We start from the raw sequence: 18,064 nt of genomic DNA, 5'->3' as shown, positions 1-18,064 counted from the left end.
CAAAGACGATTTTTCTTTGAAATAAAATATTCACATATATATCTATGCTGTAGTTGTTTTGTACTATTATACTTCAATGTAATAAGATAATCCGCTGCTTAGAAAAATATCGGCAATACTTTCGAAAATAACGTGCCTGCGGCTCAGTTGTGTCGACTGGAAGGCAGGAGTTCAGACATGTTTTCTTATAGTTTAAAGTTTATGGTGTTTGATGGGCCTGATTGATTTAATGTAGAATATAATGCGTGTTATACTTCTGTTCGCACTGCTGGCTATACTTGTTGATTCTTCTTATTCGCGTTCTCAAGGTAAGAATTTTAAATTTATTCTAGTAAACAATAAAGTATCTGTTTAAAAAAAATTTGCATGGAAATGATGCAACTTGCCTTGCCGTTGTTCAACCTGACTACAATATCACAAATAAAATAAATGCAACAACAAGCAATCGCAAACATTGCAGTAAAGATGCAGCGTTTACTGGTACTACGCGACGATGCCAAAAGAATTGCTTCATCTACATTATTTCGCTCGTCAAAATTGGACTGCGTAATATTTTTGGCGCCCTAAAGCCCAGGATATATGGGAAGTTATTGATAAATTCAAGTAATGTTTTTAATATTTAGGTTGCTTAGAGGTATTGTTGATTAACAATAGGGACTATCATAGAATATAAATATATGGATTATTTTCCAATCGTATCAGGTTTTAAGTTTTGTTTCGTTTTTACCTCTTTCTGAATTTTTAACAAATAACGGTGCTCCTGAAGTATGCGCACCAAGATGTCGCATAACCTGAACCCTAACCTGGTACACAACCTGAGTTCAGGTTGTGCGCCATCTTGGTGCGCATACTTCAGGTGGTCCCTAATAACCACTCAAGAGTCAATGTAACGTTTTTGCGACAAAGATTGTTACTGAGAGATAGTCCTGCTGTTCGTTTGAACAATCAAATACAAGCGACACATAGCGTATACGTGACATGGACTGACTATAGATTTGGAACGGGGTTACGACAAAATGTGACAAAATATATAATAAATTGGATCTCGTTGTAAGACAAAATTAGAAATCCATGGCAACATACCAAGGAGCGTCAGTGTCAACAAAGTTGTTTATATTTGAGTTTATTGCCAAGTGGACAAATGACTGATACCTGACACCAAATCATCTTTACTTGTTAGGAACAACAAATACTACTTTCTTTCTTGGTTGTTTTCCTGAGGTCCCAGTCCGTTTCGCATTTCATAAGTAGATTCATAAATTCATGCTAAATTAATTAGGTGTTTTGAAGAATGTCTCATATTTGGAAATTACTATCAATATTTATTAGATTTTAATTTATTTATTTATTTAATTCTTCAAATAATTTGATCTATAAAATAACTTATTTCTATATTATTTTATAAAAAAGTTGTTCATGGTATTGAAAATGAAATATCGACTTGAAATGTCGTAATTCGATAGCGAATGGTAATAATTCAAGAAAGAGAAATAAACAAAGTTGGTAATATCATATTCGATTTCAATGTGAGAACTTAGTTTTTAATTTTCGTAACAGAGATAATAGCTTGCCAAGGTGACGAACTGGAAATTGCATGTGAAAACAATAACACAGTAATTTATATTGAAGATGCATTTTATGGAAGAAAGAATATGAGCGTGTGAGAATAATATATTGGCAAACTACTAATATAACTAGTCTGAAATACCGTTGTAAATTGGTTAATTCCCAGATTGACGAAAAAAAAGATATTTATCATAAACCCCAAGCATGAAAGTCAAGCATGAAAATGAAACAAAAACTTTATTCATAGATATAATTGTTTTTATAGATTATGGATGCTATTATTATTTAAATTTAATGTCAAACATCCTTTCATTATCATAATTTGATATCATATGGGTTTTTGCGAGACCAACCAATTCTTCTTTTCCTATGTTTTTGCTCTGATGGATTCATATAAGGATGATATATCAAGAGTGGCGATATCTATTCAGTTTCAATAGCCTTGCCGCACAATAACAGAAACATATCCCTGGAATTTTTTGTTTGGCGAAGGTCATTATCATACCTCGGTATTTATGTTCAGAAATCATTCAGAACAATATTTTTGTTATAGATGTGCAGATCCAAATAGTGAATTGAATCAAGTACATTGCATTGCATCGAAATCGTTGCCTCGAGTGTTCTCAAAATGCCATATGAAAAAATCTTGCACCATCGAAGCAACGAATGAAATGTTCGAAGTTGATCCGTGTCCTAGACTTCGAAATTATCTACAAATTCAGTATCGATGTGCCGAAAGAGGTAAAAAAAATTTACGTTGACTATCGTATGAATTGAATTGGTGTCGAAACAATATTTTGCGAGATCAGTAACTCGCTATGAATTCATATATTCAGTCAAAGATTCTACCGTAGGATTCTATCCTCTTTTTATTGTATATATATATATATATATATATATCCTAATTAACTAATAAAATATCACTGAATACAATTTATACTTTGGTACCATTTAATTGCACTGGGTGTAAACTTCTCAATATAACACATAGTCGACACTAAAAATCATTTTGTTTCAATGTAAAATAAAGTTTCCTATATCTCAATGAAAAATATAGCAGTTTCATTGGATGGTTTGTACAAACGAAATCCGACAACTCCCGTCATTCAAAAAATTGATTCAAGTAGGCGCAGTCGCAGAAAATAGAAAAGTCCCTCGAGAGAACAAAAATTTCCAGGACAATCAATGTCAGCCAAAAACTAATTAGCGGTGAAGTTTCGAAATGCACTTGACTTTCCGACTCGAATGACCTTTTTATTTTTTTGATGCAGACATAATTATTTTTGTCAAACCTGTGTGCAATTTAAAAACCGTAACAAAAATGGCGATTTGAAATGTCATCAAGACTAGCATTTTTAGTTTTGTTACTCTTTGGGCGGATGTAATACACACTCACTAAAGAGACTTTTGAAATTTATAAATGTCCCTGTGTGGGACGTGTATTTCTAGCTAAATACAAAACTTTTTATCTGAATTTCAATCATAAATGTCAAATATAAAATAAACTCAATTATCCTAAAATTATTGATCGTTCTTACAGTATTTTCTTCATCATCATGAACTGAAATTAAACCGTTGCCAGTTTCTGTGCCGAATTTTACACTGCTCTAATCGATTATAGCAAAATTCCCTCTTACATGGGATGAACCCAAATGCGATGACGTGTTCCGTTAAGTTGTCACTTACTTTTGTTGAGTCATAAATATTACTCACAATGCCGTTTAGATTAATTAACATGTTGCCACATTGATTTTTGGAAAAATAAATAATGAAATGATTCAAAAAAATTTCTTGCATTGTTGGATATAAATCGGACTAATGGATCGTTTCGTCAAATAGTTCATGTTGTTGCTGGGGTGAAATTTATTTTTTCTATCTATTCTAAAAATCTATATAATACTCTCATTTGCTTAGGTTGTCTTTCTCTGTATTATTTTATATGTAATATATAATTAATTTGATACGTTAGACCAGGGTGGTCCAAGGTTGTCCGCTTCGCGGGCCACAAAATTATTTTTGCATTGTTCGCCGGCCACAATAGTGCCAAGAATAGGTAAACAGTGCAATAAAAAACAAACACTTTTACTGTGCAAACACACATTTATCAGACATAGCCATCCCAAGCTAATAAAATGCGCATTCGATTTTTAGTTTCTACGATGTCTATATTGTTAGCATATATTCCCGACCAAAAAGCTAGAAAGCCAGATAATAATTTAGACTGCCAAGCAAATCATTCAACTTCGCTAGTTGCTTCAGCTAGCCATAACACTAGTCAATTCAGTGACATAAGTGCTGTAACAATATGTCAAAAAGAATTTTCTGATTAATTTTATTACGAAACAACACGAAATGCGATTTTTTGATTACTTTCCGAATGTGACCCGGGCCACAAATAATAAAGCGGCGGGCCACATGTGGCCCGCGGGCCTGGGTTTGGACCACCCTGCGTTAGACTATCGGTATCGCAGAGTCCACAAAACGCCACAAGGTGGGCTATTTTTGATGACGTCAAGACACAGAAAAAACGAATTCGATAGGGCATAGAGCCCACAGAAATTTTTCAAATAAATAAAAGCAATAAATATCTTTCTAGTGAAAAATACAATTTTTACCTACTAAAAATTTGAAAGCAATTGTTCCAGTAACTAAAGAGAATTTTCCATAACAATAAGAATAAAAATACCAACAAGAACAACAACATAATAACAAAACGATACTTAGGCACATTTCGTGCTAATAAATTATTTTCTGTTGAAATCTTGAAATAATTCCAATATTCAAAATAGGTACTGATATATTACTATATAGTATAGTACTATATAAATGCAGTTAGAGTAAATTGGTTAAATTCTTTTTATATAACAGTTAGTTGTCATAATCATATAAAACATTGCTCTATTGTAATTTGATTTGTTATATTCAGGCACAGATATAATAGGAGAATGTCCTTTCGAGTTTTGGTATAGATGGATGAATGGTGATTCGCCATCTGGAACAGGAGACTACGAAACGTTTTATCGCCACAAACATGAACTTCCGGAATGGTGCGAAAGTCCAGATGCTGTACAAATCCAGCTAGCTGACGGTAGTCCGATTCATACTCGCAATGATGTTATAAAGACTGGTGCCCAATATGGTATATCATGCTCTAATGTGCACCAGGATGGATCAACATGTGGGGATTACAAAGCACGATTCTGTTGTTCTTCCGGCAAGTGGGCTCATTGTTCATTATATATTAATTTCTACCTTGAACTCTCTTGGACTTTCGCTCACGAACTGTGAATTGTGATTCTCAGAAAATGGTTAAATTATGGAGATGTAGGGAATTTCATCGCTTTTTGTGAGTCTTATATTTCTGCTGTTACACTGTGTACACCGTATGTTCGAATAACTGGACGCCAGGTAATACGTGTAAAAATGATGCTGAACTATTGATCGTTTATAATGTTGTTACGAGTCCAAACTCGCATGTCTAATGTCCAATCAGCAACAGAACATAATATGATTACTACTTCAGAAAATTTGGATTACTATCAAAGGTATTTAGGTAATGGTATTTAGAATGATTGATATAATGTATTTTTTTTAGATTGTGCGAGAGAGATTGCTGAAGGTAATGAAGGAACAATTTCATCACCGAATTATCCCGATAAATATGAGCCAAATACCGATTGCTCTTGGATGTTCAAAACTTCATATGATCGTTATTTCTTATTTACAATCACAAATCTCCAACTTGAATACAGAAATAAATGTGTGTTCGACTACTTAAGTGTAAGTATAATATTTGGTTTGAATTTGAAATTTTAGATTTTGTGTATATGTGGAATTTTATAGTCGAGTACATGTAGATTCACTTACTGGGAGCCGAGAGTCATTGATTAGGCAATATCATTCCCTTTCCTAAAAACTGGTAATTGAAAATAGGAACATAGGCGGATTATCATGAAACGCTCGTAATTCTTACATTTGCCTGATAGTGATAATATATAAGTCTAGTTGCGCAACTTCTCTCTTACGGTCAAGACGTCGACAGAATCTGAATTAGTACAGTTTGTGGGCGTATCGTCGTAGCGAATAAATAAAGGACTTTCAACCTACCGCGAAACTTTTGACAGTTTCCAATTCCAATTTCGCAGTCAAACTTATATTTTGGGTGAGTTACTAATTTGAAAATAAATATTTAACCGTCCTGCGTATTTAGGGTGCACGTTCAATATTGTAATGGATAATATTCGTTGAAATGGTTTTGTAGCCTTTTAATCTGATTGAGAAGTAAAATTTATTTTTTATTTTTCAAGATCACAGACCTACTTACGAGAAAAGGAGTTTTTCATGATTGCAAACTAACGGGTAATTCGTCTGTAATAGAAGTATCCGGTAATCGTGCCCAGATTCGATTTATAACCGACAGGGACAATGAAGGACAAGGATTCCAGATAAACTGGAAAACAGTAAAAGGTGAATCATATGTTGAAAGTGTAGAAAAATATTCATAAAACATAAATGAATACACATAGACAAAATACAAAGTGATTAATTTAAGTCTTTATTTATTATTTACTCCGTACTTATAGTTCCAGTATGCACTCCGCCTTCTGCACCCCTTTCGGGAGGTTTCGATCCTATTGAACAAGCTTTATGGAGAGTAGGGACAGTGGTGGTATATCGGTGTGACGAATATTTTCTCATGGAAGGACAAGCAATAGTTCAATGTAAAGCGAACCGTAAATGGTCTCATCAACGCCCATTGTGCAAAGGTGACTTTTTTATTCGTTGATATTCGTATTATATATATGTTCTGTTTAATAAATTTGCAATACATTTTGCTTTAAAGAAGATTATCTAGTTAATATTTCGTTACTGTAAATTTAACGATAATGTATCCATGAAACCTGTATGCAGCTGAGTGTGCACCAGTTCCCAACGACTATTTTCAAAGGATGCCAGATTTTTGTACGATGGCTGACGGATCACCGAAGTTTGTTAACGTTGGAAAATGTCCAAAGAACAAATGTAAAAGCAAAAAGAAAATAGGTTTGGACAAAGCAAATTGCTGCGAAGCCGTCGAAACTGAAACTACAAAAGTTGACTGTGGATGTAAGTATTGAATACACATTATATTATTTTGAAGAAAATATATATTTGTGATATCGTTGCACATTGAAAACATTTAATCAACGATATCGCGCATCATATTTCAATCGAGCTTATAAACAAAGAAATCTAAAAAATTTTCAAACATGAAATCTAAAAGTTAAGAATGAACAACATCACGTTATCCGAAATCCAAAATACCAATATCATTTCATTTCATAGCTTCCCTTTTCAGCATTTTACGTTCCTATCACAAAGACCATCCGATGCGAATGCGGTGAATGTGTTGAAGATGAATTGATAATTAGTGGAATGTAAGCTAATTAAGTTAACTATGCAAAATAGAAGTAAAATCACAAAATTTGTTAGAAGAACATTTTGTAATTTGTTACGTGCCACAGTCTTTTATCATTATCATAAATATTTAATTATTTGAAAGAAACGTGTGCAGGTTATAGATATGATATCATGGTCACTGCTATAGTTCAGCTGGATATTTGATATGGCCTTGAAATTTGTGTTGTTATTCTGTTTTAATAATAAATATGCATGATCTCAATTTCCCTGGAACAGTGTTGCTGGCGGAAACAACGAGAAGGCTGTAATAAACGGATCTGTGAAATATATTGATGAAGTGGTTGCAACTACAGATGAGTCAGGGCAATTTCTGTTTTCATTGAAAACATCAAAAACAAAGATTTCTTTAACGTTTTTGGATGATTCAACTCGAAAATTTTTACCTAAGACTCAGGTTTGTATTCAAAACTACAAATTTTGTTGCAAGTTTGTTGTACATAAAATCATACAATTTGTTTTTTCATTTAAAATTATTACATTCAACTATTTGTTGACAAAATGCCTATGATATATTCTGAATATATGATATTTTCTTTGCTTCTCGTGTTGATAAAAATGGAGAAATCTTTTGATATTCTAGCACTTGACAAATTGCCTGTTTTATTCCAATTATTACTCAATCTATCTGATTTAGAATCAGTCAGAGTCATTTCAGAATTATATTTTTCTAGATTATAGAAATATCCCCTGGTCAACAAAAATTTGTCAAAGTACTAATGAAGAAAAAACCTCCAGTAGTATATTTGAAATCTAATGTAGAATCGAAAATAGATCTTAAATCTGGATCACCAGACGATTATGAAGAAAATATTCAACCGTTGGTGGGAGAAGTGGTAATTGCACCGGGTTCTATAAAAGATGGAAATGGAAATGTTTACGATGGAGAGGTAAATAATAGCAAATAAGAACGATTTTTGTTGATTTTGCGACTTTAAAAAATCTCAAATTATTTCGCGTCAGCTTGCGTAGTGAGATACATACGTTTTTTGAAACGAAGTAACCTATTGTTAGTGTGTTCGATTCTAAAATGAACCCGTTCGCGTTAAAACTTTTGTCTATATGAAAACACTTTATAGAGATTTTCTGATGTCTAGAATATAATTGGCAATGATATTTTAATAGAAAAAAATTTTTTTTTTTGGTTTTATAGGTCGAAATGTACGCTCATTTAGTCGATAATGGAAATCCTGAATCTTGGAAAGAAGCACCAGGTCCCTTCATGGCGGCATCAAACGAGGACGAAGATGAATTGAAAGCTTTAGAAAATTATGGGATTTTTCAGTTTCAAATCAACAGTCCTGAACATGAACCATTAGAAGTTGAAAATGTAAGTATGTAGTAGAATTGCCATAGCACTTGTGCAACATGATAGATAAGAGAAGTTAGGATTTAAAAAACTTTTGTCTTCCAAAAAAATACATACTACGAAACATGCTGAGCTATATTGTATCTTGGTGTTAGATTGATCAGAATAATAAATCAACTCTGAACCTCGAGGTAATACAAGTAACTCATGGGAAGACAATTAGTCTTGCCCAGACTGACGTTCACAATACTGTTTTAATATATTATGAATTACATTTCATTTTGTATTCAGATGGAAATAAAGATAAATGTGTCACATGTTGAAAAAAAGGAGCTGGATAAATTAGGAATGTATTTCTTCGATAATGCAAAAGGATTATGGCAAGAGGAGGCTCCAATGTTGGTAAAAAGCCATTACATTCACTTCAAATATATTGAAACGTAGGCTATGCTCAATTTTGGGGGAAAGAACTCGCGTATGAGATCGATTTTCTTCTATCCACTCTGAGCAATATCTCGAACCAACAACTTATGCTTGTAGACTATCATATCTTCCACTTCATTAAAAATTATGCGAACAGTTTTGAATATAGAATAATCTTGTGTTTCTAATCAGATTTATCACGATGAAAGTGCCAGAGATGAAAAGTCCACATTTTTGATCGGAAACATTAACGTGACGGTCGACAGAATTTGGAGTTTAAATGCAGTTGTGAATGAATATTGCTACGCCAAAGGTAACTCAGATTAATATTCAAAAACTGTATAAAACTGAAAGGATTAGGTTTTCAACCAGATACTCATTCGTGACAAAAAGTATGTCTTGCTTGAATGAAAAGTAAGTACGTTATGAAATTGGAATCATGTACAATAAGAACGGAACTATCTTTCGTTTTCCTAAAATGTATTTATATACGTAGTTCGAACATATGCTTCGTCAAATTTTGACCACCGTGATCAAATGGACGGAGTGTCAGTTCGTGCTGTATACATGGGAGATGATGACAGATGGAAAGGATTTTCATCCGAAATGACAATGGACGGAAGTGGAGCCTGCATCATGGTACCATGTACTGGGAAATCACGCGAATTGCGCCTCATCCATGTTACTGGTAACGAAAATAAATTTTGAATACAAATAAAATTTCCACATGCTGACAAACAAATCTTGCAATGCAAAATTGTATCCTGAGTATGCCATAAAAAACCGAAACTTATGTTTACTTCTTGGGGAATCTTACTAAAAGTACAAATTTAGATTATATTGAAGAAGAATAGTTTATATTAACAAAAAATCCTGAATTTCAAAATACAAAATTGCATTATACAGGGTGTCCCAAAATATATGAAACTCACAAAGTTGATAATTGAATTAGTGGGTTTCATTTATTTTGTGACACCCTGTAATTTAATAAAGTAATGAACGCATTATTTTATTTTATAACTACAAAGCTACGGATAATGATGCTAAAGAATTATGGGCTGTTTCTTCCAAACCCTTCAGACCAAAAAACGCAGGATTCAGTAAATACATCAGCAACGTCCTAAAATATAGGTATATATCTTGTTTTTTAATGCGTATTTAAATACGTGTGCTAATTGTTGTGATCACGTCTGATGTTCAAATAGGTACTCCCGAAGTATGTGAACCAAGATGACGGACACGGGAACGTAGTATGTGTACCAGGTTAAGGTTTGGCCATAGTTTCAGGTACAAACACTACGGGAGTCGATTGGCTAGTCCTCGAACTCGTAATAAAACTAAAATAAGGTAAATTGGAATAAAATTATGACCTAACTCTAACCTGGTACACATACTACGTTCCGGTGTCCGCCATATTGGTTCACATACTACGGGAATACCTTAAAATAATCTAGCTTTTCTTGGCATAGCAATGAATAACGGTAGACTTACTTCATGGTGCTATTCATTTGCTCATTTTCCTTTCAGACGACGGGATCACGATGATAAGAAGCTGGATAAAACATCTTTTAATATCACAATAGCAAAAAACTTTGATTCCAGGGATAGCTGGTACGGGCCAATATACGCATCATCATCAGCCGAGAGATGCTTTCTAGCGCCACCTACTGATGACCATTTCAGGTTTTATAAACAAACGTAGGTGTTCAGATGTAATTTTGTTTTAATTGAGCACCACAATTTCATACAACGGCTGATAGAAATGATCATAAACTGATGAGTCTACAAGCAATAAACTAAGTATTTGTACGCACGCTGCTACTAATCAACTTCCAATCTTCGGCAATTAAAGATATATATATAGAAGAAGTAGACAGGCGACTATTGTTTTTATTTTTCAAAGTCTAAATGTCACAAGAGGCGTATATTTCACCATGAATTAGAACTCTACAGAATCCATTCTTTTTATATAGTTCACGCCGCAATTTTACAAGATATTTGGTACGATTGTTTCAACCTTTTATACAACATTTAGCACAATAATGAATAGTAACTTCATTTCAACCTTTGCGTCCCTATATTTAATTATTACTCTTTTATTTTTATCAGTGAAGGGATTCGAGGAAAATCCGCTATAACTACAGAGTATAATGCGATATCTTCTGGTGGTGATTCTGAAGATCCAAGATATTGGGGAGAATATGATGATTATAATCAAGTGTGCTTCATCAAGGTATATTATATAGATAACAATATATCAAAATATTTGTAATGACATGTTTATTTAGTTAATTCAATTAACAGTCCGTTTAGCGTTCTATCACTTTACATCAATAATATATTATTTTTCATACCTTAATTTCACCTTGTGTAATCATAACTGATGTGGACTTATCTATGGATGACTATATGTATGCTATATAATTGCAAGCAATGATTATGGCACTTTTTGTTAACTTTATGCGGTAAATTGAAAAGAAAAATGATCAAATCCCGGACACACAGTTTAATTGATCACAGAAATGTCAGGAAAATTTTAGCCAAGTGATAAATAATGTCATATAAAGGTGTTCCTGTGAGATGAAAAAAAAATGGAAAAAATATGAAATGATGTCTTGGGCCACATTGAAGCGTTTTTAGCGACTTGTTTCATCTTCAAGTGAATTTCAAATTTGAATCGATTGGTTCATAAGTTACGGAGAAAACTGATTTTTCATAACCCCAACAAAACCAACTACAATTTACCAAAACGATCGTTTTTTTTATCCAACTCTCTCTTATCCAACGTGCCAAGTACGGTTCATCGTGGTCGAGACATTAGCAACTCAAATTATGTCATGCTGCTTTGCATACATCAAAATATAGTTTTACTATCATGATTTTAATGACGATCTTTAGTATCAGTCGCTAAAACGAAAACTTGCTTTCTATATAAGGTAGCCACCCGTGGTTCGCGGAGAATACTAATGCGAGCAACAAGCAGTGGAGGTATACATCCTAACGTAACCGGGCAGTTATACGGCTTTCGTCAAAAATTTGTAAGTGGTGGGGAGGATATGTCATCAGCATGTATTGAATTTAAATGTCCGTAAGTATCCATACGTTTTTCGAAAAAAGGTTTCAATCTTGAACAATATTATTATGACATCCGGCGTTTTACTTTTAGAGGAAGCCGTCATGAATTCACGTTTATGACTTTTCCGTGACTACCTCGTGAATTAGCAGACATCCGCTACGCAAAAGGTTATTTTGATGCTTCGTTACAAACAAATTGCTCTGTTTGGTTTGATTTTATCAGTAATTCTGTATTTTTCACGATGATTACAACACGTTTTGATCACACATCGTAATCACATAATTTATTGCCCGGTACTTTCGTTACGTTTTCCTTTTATCGTTTTATGACATCATATCTCACGGAGGACTCATGCCCGTTACGTCACCACATCTTTTCCGCTACGCAATCGAACGTTGCCCATACGAGACGAAACATTCATTTGAAAACATGTATTGTAATCCCATTAACAAATCTTTTATTGTTTAGGAGATATTTTCAAGACGGAATTTTGGAACAACCGCTGATTTCACTTAACAGTCCCGATGGAAATTGTCAGCTTGAAGATGTTAACCCTCTACTTCAATATTACATTACATTTATGAATCCAGATTTTGAACATTCCCAAATAGGAGATGTCAGTTTCAAAATGATGTCTCCCACTAGTTCATTGGGATCTGACTTTGGAATTTATGTTTCGAAAATGGCAAGTATAGACGACGCAAAATCGAAGGCGCTGAACCAGTGCAGTGAAGGATCAACTTTCCAACCGCATACAAAACCATTCAAACATGATGCAGGAATAGCAATAACTTTTAATTGTTAGTTACAGTCCACGTTTATATGAGATTCGCTTACAATAGTATTTTAGAAAAAATATTTTATCTTTTCTTCTATAAAGTCAGCTCAATTAGGCAAAAAAGTTTATAAAACTCCGAGTGCAAAGATAGTATGCGACAAGTCAATAGATCGTGGATAGCGGGCAGGAGTACTTGGCAATAGCAGGAAAACCAGTGTAGAAAAAACTCGATTGCAATAAAAAAGAGTCGTTCTAGTAAGTGTCACACCGTCGCTGTGGTATCATTTCCACTACATCACAATAATGCTGCTTTTACTAATATCTAGCACGTCATAATCCTTGCATATTTGATGTTTCATTTAAGAATTGAATGTGTAATTGGCTTCTCAGTCAAGATCTTTTCGCTGCTGGAACGATGTAATAAGAATCAGTTTCTGGTATAATATACTCATGCCCAGATGTTATTGTAGTTCTTGAAATCGGTACTTCGTATTTATTAGTCATCGGAACTTCGTAACCGTCGTTCCTTTGTCGTATTGGAATTTCGTATCCGTTCTGACGTTGAATGGGAATTTCATACTGGTGAGTGGTTTCATATGGAGTTTCTATTACATCATTTGCTGTCCCTTCAATAGTGTAGTATTTGTGATAGGGATCGTCTACATCGTCTTCCGTGTTTTCGTTCAAAACGAATCCAACATTTGATTCGGCAACTATATCGTGCGCTGCTTTTGGGTTTTGTTTTGGTTGAGTACCAGCGTACTTTCTATATCTAAAAAACATTGGATTTAAGATCAGACCAAGTATAAAACAAGTTGAAACAGCAGCCGCTAACACGCCAATTACCATGTTAGAATAAACTATAAAATCAAATAGAATAACAACCTTCAAAGTATTCTTATCCTAAGTAATAATAATAACGCAGCAATCATTTATGAAACATAAAATTCACAAATAAACGGAAAAGAGAGATGGATCGTTTTGCTATATTCTTGTTGTTGTTCATTTTGTAAAAATCTCGCTTTTTTTTATCAACGAATGGATCAATCAATTTCAAATTCGGAGTTCGAACAAGCTTTCGGTAGGTATCTTCCTACGAGACTTTTCCAATAATAATAAATAGTCCGGACTTTGCCAAAAACGATGTATCACGAACGCACTTCTATATATATAGCAGAACGGATGTAATATCCTTTCCCATCAAGAATTTTTACCCCACTTTGTCTGTTTATTATATACAGACAATATATTGGACTCTGCTGAGCTTACGAACCTCGTCTCTTATAAAAAAAAAGCTGCTCGCATCCATTTAGTTCAAGTTGTAACGTATTCCAGACAAAAATATTTATGACAAAAGTTTTTCAGGTAATGTTCAGTTGTTCAGCGAAATTCACTACTACACTGTTTTCCCGGTCACTGCGAATTGAACTGTATTATTCCAGGCATAAACTGGCACGTAATACATCACTTTCAATTCAATATAATTTCAGTAGCTTCTGCTATTTAGGTGGTTGCCCGTAACTTGATTGACTCAGTGCTGAGTTAAAAACGTTATTTCAAAATCATTTACGGTTAAGAACTATGACCATCTTTCTATGTGATTTCAAGTCATACCTAACAAATCCAATAACGATGGCGCACAAAATGATGAATGCTCCTAAACTCAGTCCAATAATATAATAATTGCTGGATGTTGGAACCATTTCACCTGTTTAAGAGAAGCCAGGCATTATATTTCAGTTATATATTTATGGAATATTGAAGAAGTTCAATAGCAAGGTGAGATGCCTGAATCTACATTGAGAGTAAAAACTTGACAACTGCCAATATCTTATCTTGGCATCTCATACACGGCACTTAAAATTAGAAAAAAAAAAGATTCTAAATTTAAATCTTGATTTAATTGAAATTGAGTTTGGATAATGCAAGTTATATTTAAAAACGATAATTAATTACTCAATTTTATTCTGTGGATATAATTTTTATGTCGTGAGTCGTAGGTATTTGATGAATAAATTACAGTGACAAAGGTTTATTTCCGACTCAAAGCGCTGGGAATATTTCAATTTCTCACAATACATAGTAAAATTATGCTTTTTGTATCATTCGGAGCATCTCCTTCAATAATGGAGGCCAAAAATATTTTTGTATGAAGTTAATAAACTGATAATTTACTGTACAGTGGACATTGGCGCTGAAAATTCACAAAAAAGATTACGACCATTTGGTCATTGAATGCAGTTTATTAAAACAAGCAGTTCTACTTCAATAAATTCTTTATTCACTCTCTTTGTAGAAAAAAATAATAAAGAGAAAATAATTAACTTTTTGATCTTTGGAAATAAAACAATGAATTTAGTCTTACTTGATATCGATGTAGATGGCAATTCACGACTTTGTGAAATCTCTGAAACAATTTTCCGCCTCCAGTGTATGGGCATACTGGTAATTAACAAACTAGAATCTGTACTTTGGGTAGACTCAACTCTTTCAGTTTCAGTAATTGAGGATGACGATTTAGTGGTTGTAGATGTAGTGATTCCAGCAGCTGCTGTATATCGACAAACAGAATAGGCATAATGGAATGGTAGTTTTGGAAAATCAAAAATAGCAAATGTAATCAAATCCCTGTAAGTACGGTACACAAGGAGAATGCAATGCATATGTGACTTAGAGAGCATAAGAAACTTCCGGTTCATACCCGTTTTCGAGGCGCTCCCGAAGTATGTGCACAAAGATAGCGCACGACCTGAACCCTAACTTGGTACACATACTATGTTCAGGTTGTTCGTCATCTTGATGCACATACTTCTGGTAGTCCGTTTTCAAACATATACTAAAGGCCATGATTATCTTAATACACTCCCTGCAATCTTTTAGTAAAATATTATGAGAATTTTAGCCAACAAATGCAGAACAGACGTTACTTCACATTTGTTTTGAGTCAAAACGTATGCTAAAAACAACGAAGTGGTTGGCAAAAGTTCTTCAACGCATTTTGTGAAATTGTCATCATCATTATACTAAATGATTTTGTGCTTGCAAAATATGATAATACCTACATTGTATGACTAAAATTTTATTTTAGGTGATCAAGTTTGTACAAATGTAATATATTTGAAAACATTGGTGATCATCACACGTGGCAATTATATTATATTCAATTTTTATCGCGTGATGACAGCTGAGGTATTCAGCTATATACACGTTATGAAATCTATGATTAATCACCACATTCGTCGTTCTAAACTTTTTCAATAAAGAAAATTATCACACTGAACAAAATTAAAGTATAAGTGTGACAACTACATCAATAAATTCAATGCGACCACTCACTTTCAACACTGCAGTATATATACTGCATTGCCAAGTTAACGGTCTCGTTCGAAGATGATTTTGAAAGCACCGTAACTTTCTTAGGTAAGTAGTCCCTGGATACTTGCATTTTTCCATCGACACAAGATTCTGATAGCAAGTGTTTATGTGTAATTTCATCAGTGCATTGCGCGTTGTTTGTTTTATATATTGAACAATCTTTCCGTTGATTTGATTTTGAATAGCAGCCATACTTACCTAAGTATAATGAGACAAAGGATCATTTTATAGGATACAATCCCCTACAGTTTTGGGTTCTCCCGAAGTATTCGTACCAAGATGGCGCACAGCCTAACCATAGTGTGTGTAACAGGTTAGGGTTGTTCAGGTTGTACGTCATCTTGGTACGAATACCTCCGGAGCGCCCAGTTTTGTAATTATATTTTGTTCACTTTAAATTTCTCGTAATGAGAACTGTCAATCTACAAACCAGTAGCGTCAATATCTGTGAGAATTCTTCTTTTCACATTGGTCCACTTTTAATTCTAGTACCCACCACTTATTTGGGTGCCTATTTCCACATATACAAACACACACATAACGCATAGAATAGTTATTACATTTTTGAAGGGAAAAAGTGTCACACATGTTACAAATTCGTCTATATATATATATATGTACCTTCTACTCCGATAGCTACGCCATCGGAACAATTTTCGGCGTCAGAATATGGTGTAACACCATATAATATAATGACAACTTTGTTCTGGTCAGAGATAAAAGGAAGATCAATATTTGCTAAAACCCAAGGAGAAAAACTTGCTGTTATATTGACGAAGGTTACGCGCACTAAAGAAATTGAGGACGAAGACTCAGATAATAGTGAAGTTTGTCTTTTTTCGGCATAAATATTTGTTTTCAACTGTGTTCTTCCGACGCTAAAATCTATAAAACATGAACAATATAATTATTTCTGAATATTTCGTATAAGTAATGCTATGTTTTGTTCCTACAGCATTTACAGTTTATAAAAGTCAATTCAAACACGAAAAATCACTCAATTTGTCGAAATATTGTTTTCCATCATTATCTAGATCAGTGATTTACATGATTCTAATCCCTATCGCCCCTCCAGAGACGGCGAAAAATTAAACAAAACAGCTCACTTTAAATTATTGTAGTCATCGCGAATTGTAACTAGTAAATTTCTTTGCGAATGACCTGAAAGACCCACTGTGTGACACCTTAGAGCCCAATGAGAAACCCTGATCTACATCGTGGCTCGTTACGAAATTTTGCTGGTTTTTAATTCCAAATCAGATTTTTTTTAATATATACGGAAAACAACTCTCAACGAGCTAATATTAATCCTAATATTACCTTTGGCTTGTTATAGGCAAAATGTCGTTATTTTTAAATAGTTTCTTGCAATTGACATTTATTAAATAAATAAAATATAACTCACTATTATTCAGCACAAAAACAATGAATAAGGTAAAACCACTGTTTGCAACACGCATGTTCATTTGAAGCAATCTGGGTATTAGACACTACACAAGCTTTGGCAACCCTCCGTGTCCTGTTGAATTCGTCTCTCCTTCACCTTTTACGCGTATGAACCGTTTCCGCAGAACCAATTATTTAAAGGCCCAAGATTGTGCGCGCAATTTTCGGTGAATACTTCGGTTTATTCTAACCAATATTACTGTTTATTTATTAAATTAATTTCAAATTTTACAGAAATCCTAATTCACACAATCTTACTTCACCGCAACGTCGATACCTTTATGATGAATAAACTTTTCTAATCCGTAGAAAACAAAATAAAAAATGACTCGAAAAATACGTGTGAATCATGGTATAGCCCATTGCGATTGCGAATGGTTTTTATCTATATGGAAATGCGTAATCTGATGATATAATCATGACGCCTTGAAAGGCAAGATATAACCGAGCGCGAAATTTCTGAAAAGTCTCGTAACCAAAATGCATAGAAGATGCGTTCATCACCATACAGATATATGCTATTTAGTGTATCATCATTTTTTCCATAAATAAATGAAAATATATTGATGACTGTGCAGCAGGCTGTAACGATGATGATAAAGATGATTAGTCATTCCACTTAGAACTTTATTAG

The 18,064-nt window shown here is 33.7% G+C and overlaps 3 protein-coding genes across 3 annotated transcripts; 2 read left to right on the top strand and 1 right to left on the bottom strand.

Annotated features, from left to right (window-relative positions):
- The first annotated feature begins 171 nt into the window (after positions 1-171).
- LOC144421979 (adhesion G protein-coupled receptor L1-like) lies at positions 172-4,854 on the top strand. Its single transcript, XM_078111620.1, has 4 exons — positions 172-308; positions 1,558-1,660; positions 2,120-2,307; positions 4,493-4,854. The coding sequence occupies exons 1-4, from the start codon at positions 242-244 to the stop codon at positions 4,852-4,854; spliced, it is 720 nt and encodes a 239-aa protein (XP_077967746.1). The 5' UTR covers positions 172-241.
- Positions 4,855-5,159: 305 nt separating this feature from the next.
- On the top strand, positions 5,160-12,642 carry LOC120326463 (cartilage intermediate layer protein 1-like). The gene is made up of 16 exons (XM_039392763.2): positions 5,160-5,346; positions 5,874-6,033; positions 6,150-6,332; positions 6,478-6,672; positions 6,905-6,983; positions 7,243-7,420; positions 7,698-7,913; positions 8,177-8,353; positions 8,624-8,734; positions 8,948-9,068; positions 9,252-9,443; positions 9,784-9,886; positions 10,283-10,453; positions 10,865-10,988; positions 11,692-11,843; positions 12,300-12,642. Exons 1-16 carry the CDS (start codon positions 5,254-5,256, stop codon positions 12,634-12,636), a joined length of 2,592 nt encoding a protein of 863 aa, XP_039248697.2. The 5' UTR covers positions 5,160-5,253; the 3' UTR covers positions 12,637-12,642.
- On the bottom strand, positions 12,606-17,888 carry LOC120326465 (uncharacterized). The gene is made up of 6 exons (XM_039392767.2): positions 17,390-17,888; positions 16,606-16,869; positions 15,946-16,182; positions 14,975-15,160; positions 14,224-14,317; positions 12,606-13,381 (listed from the first exon to the last, which is right to left on the bottom strand). Exons 1-6 carry the CDS (start codon positions 17,448-17,450, stop codon positions 13,000-13,002), a joined length of 1,224 nt encoding a protein of 407 aa, XP_039248701.2. The 5' UTR covers positions 17,451-17,888; the 3' UTR covers positions 12,606-12,999.
- Positions 17,889-18,064: the final 176 nt, after the last annotated feature.

Source organism: Styela clava, chromosome 4, assembly GCF_964204865.1.
Source record: "Styela clava chromosome 4, kaStyClav1.hap1.2, whole genome shotgun sequence".
NCBI lineage: Eukaryota > Metazoa > Chordata > Ascidiacea > Stolidobranchia > Styelidae > Styela > Styela clava.
This window is presented reverse-complemented; position numbering and strand designations above follow the sequence as displayed.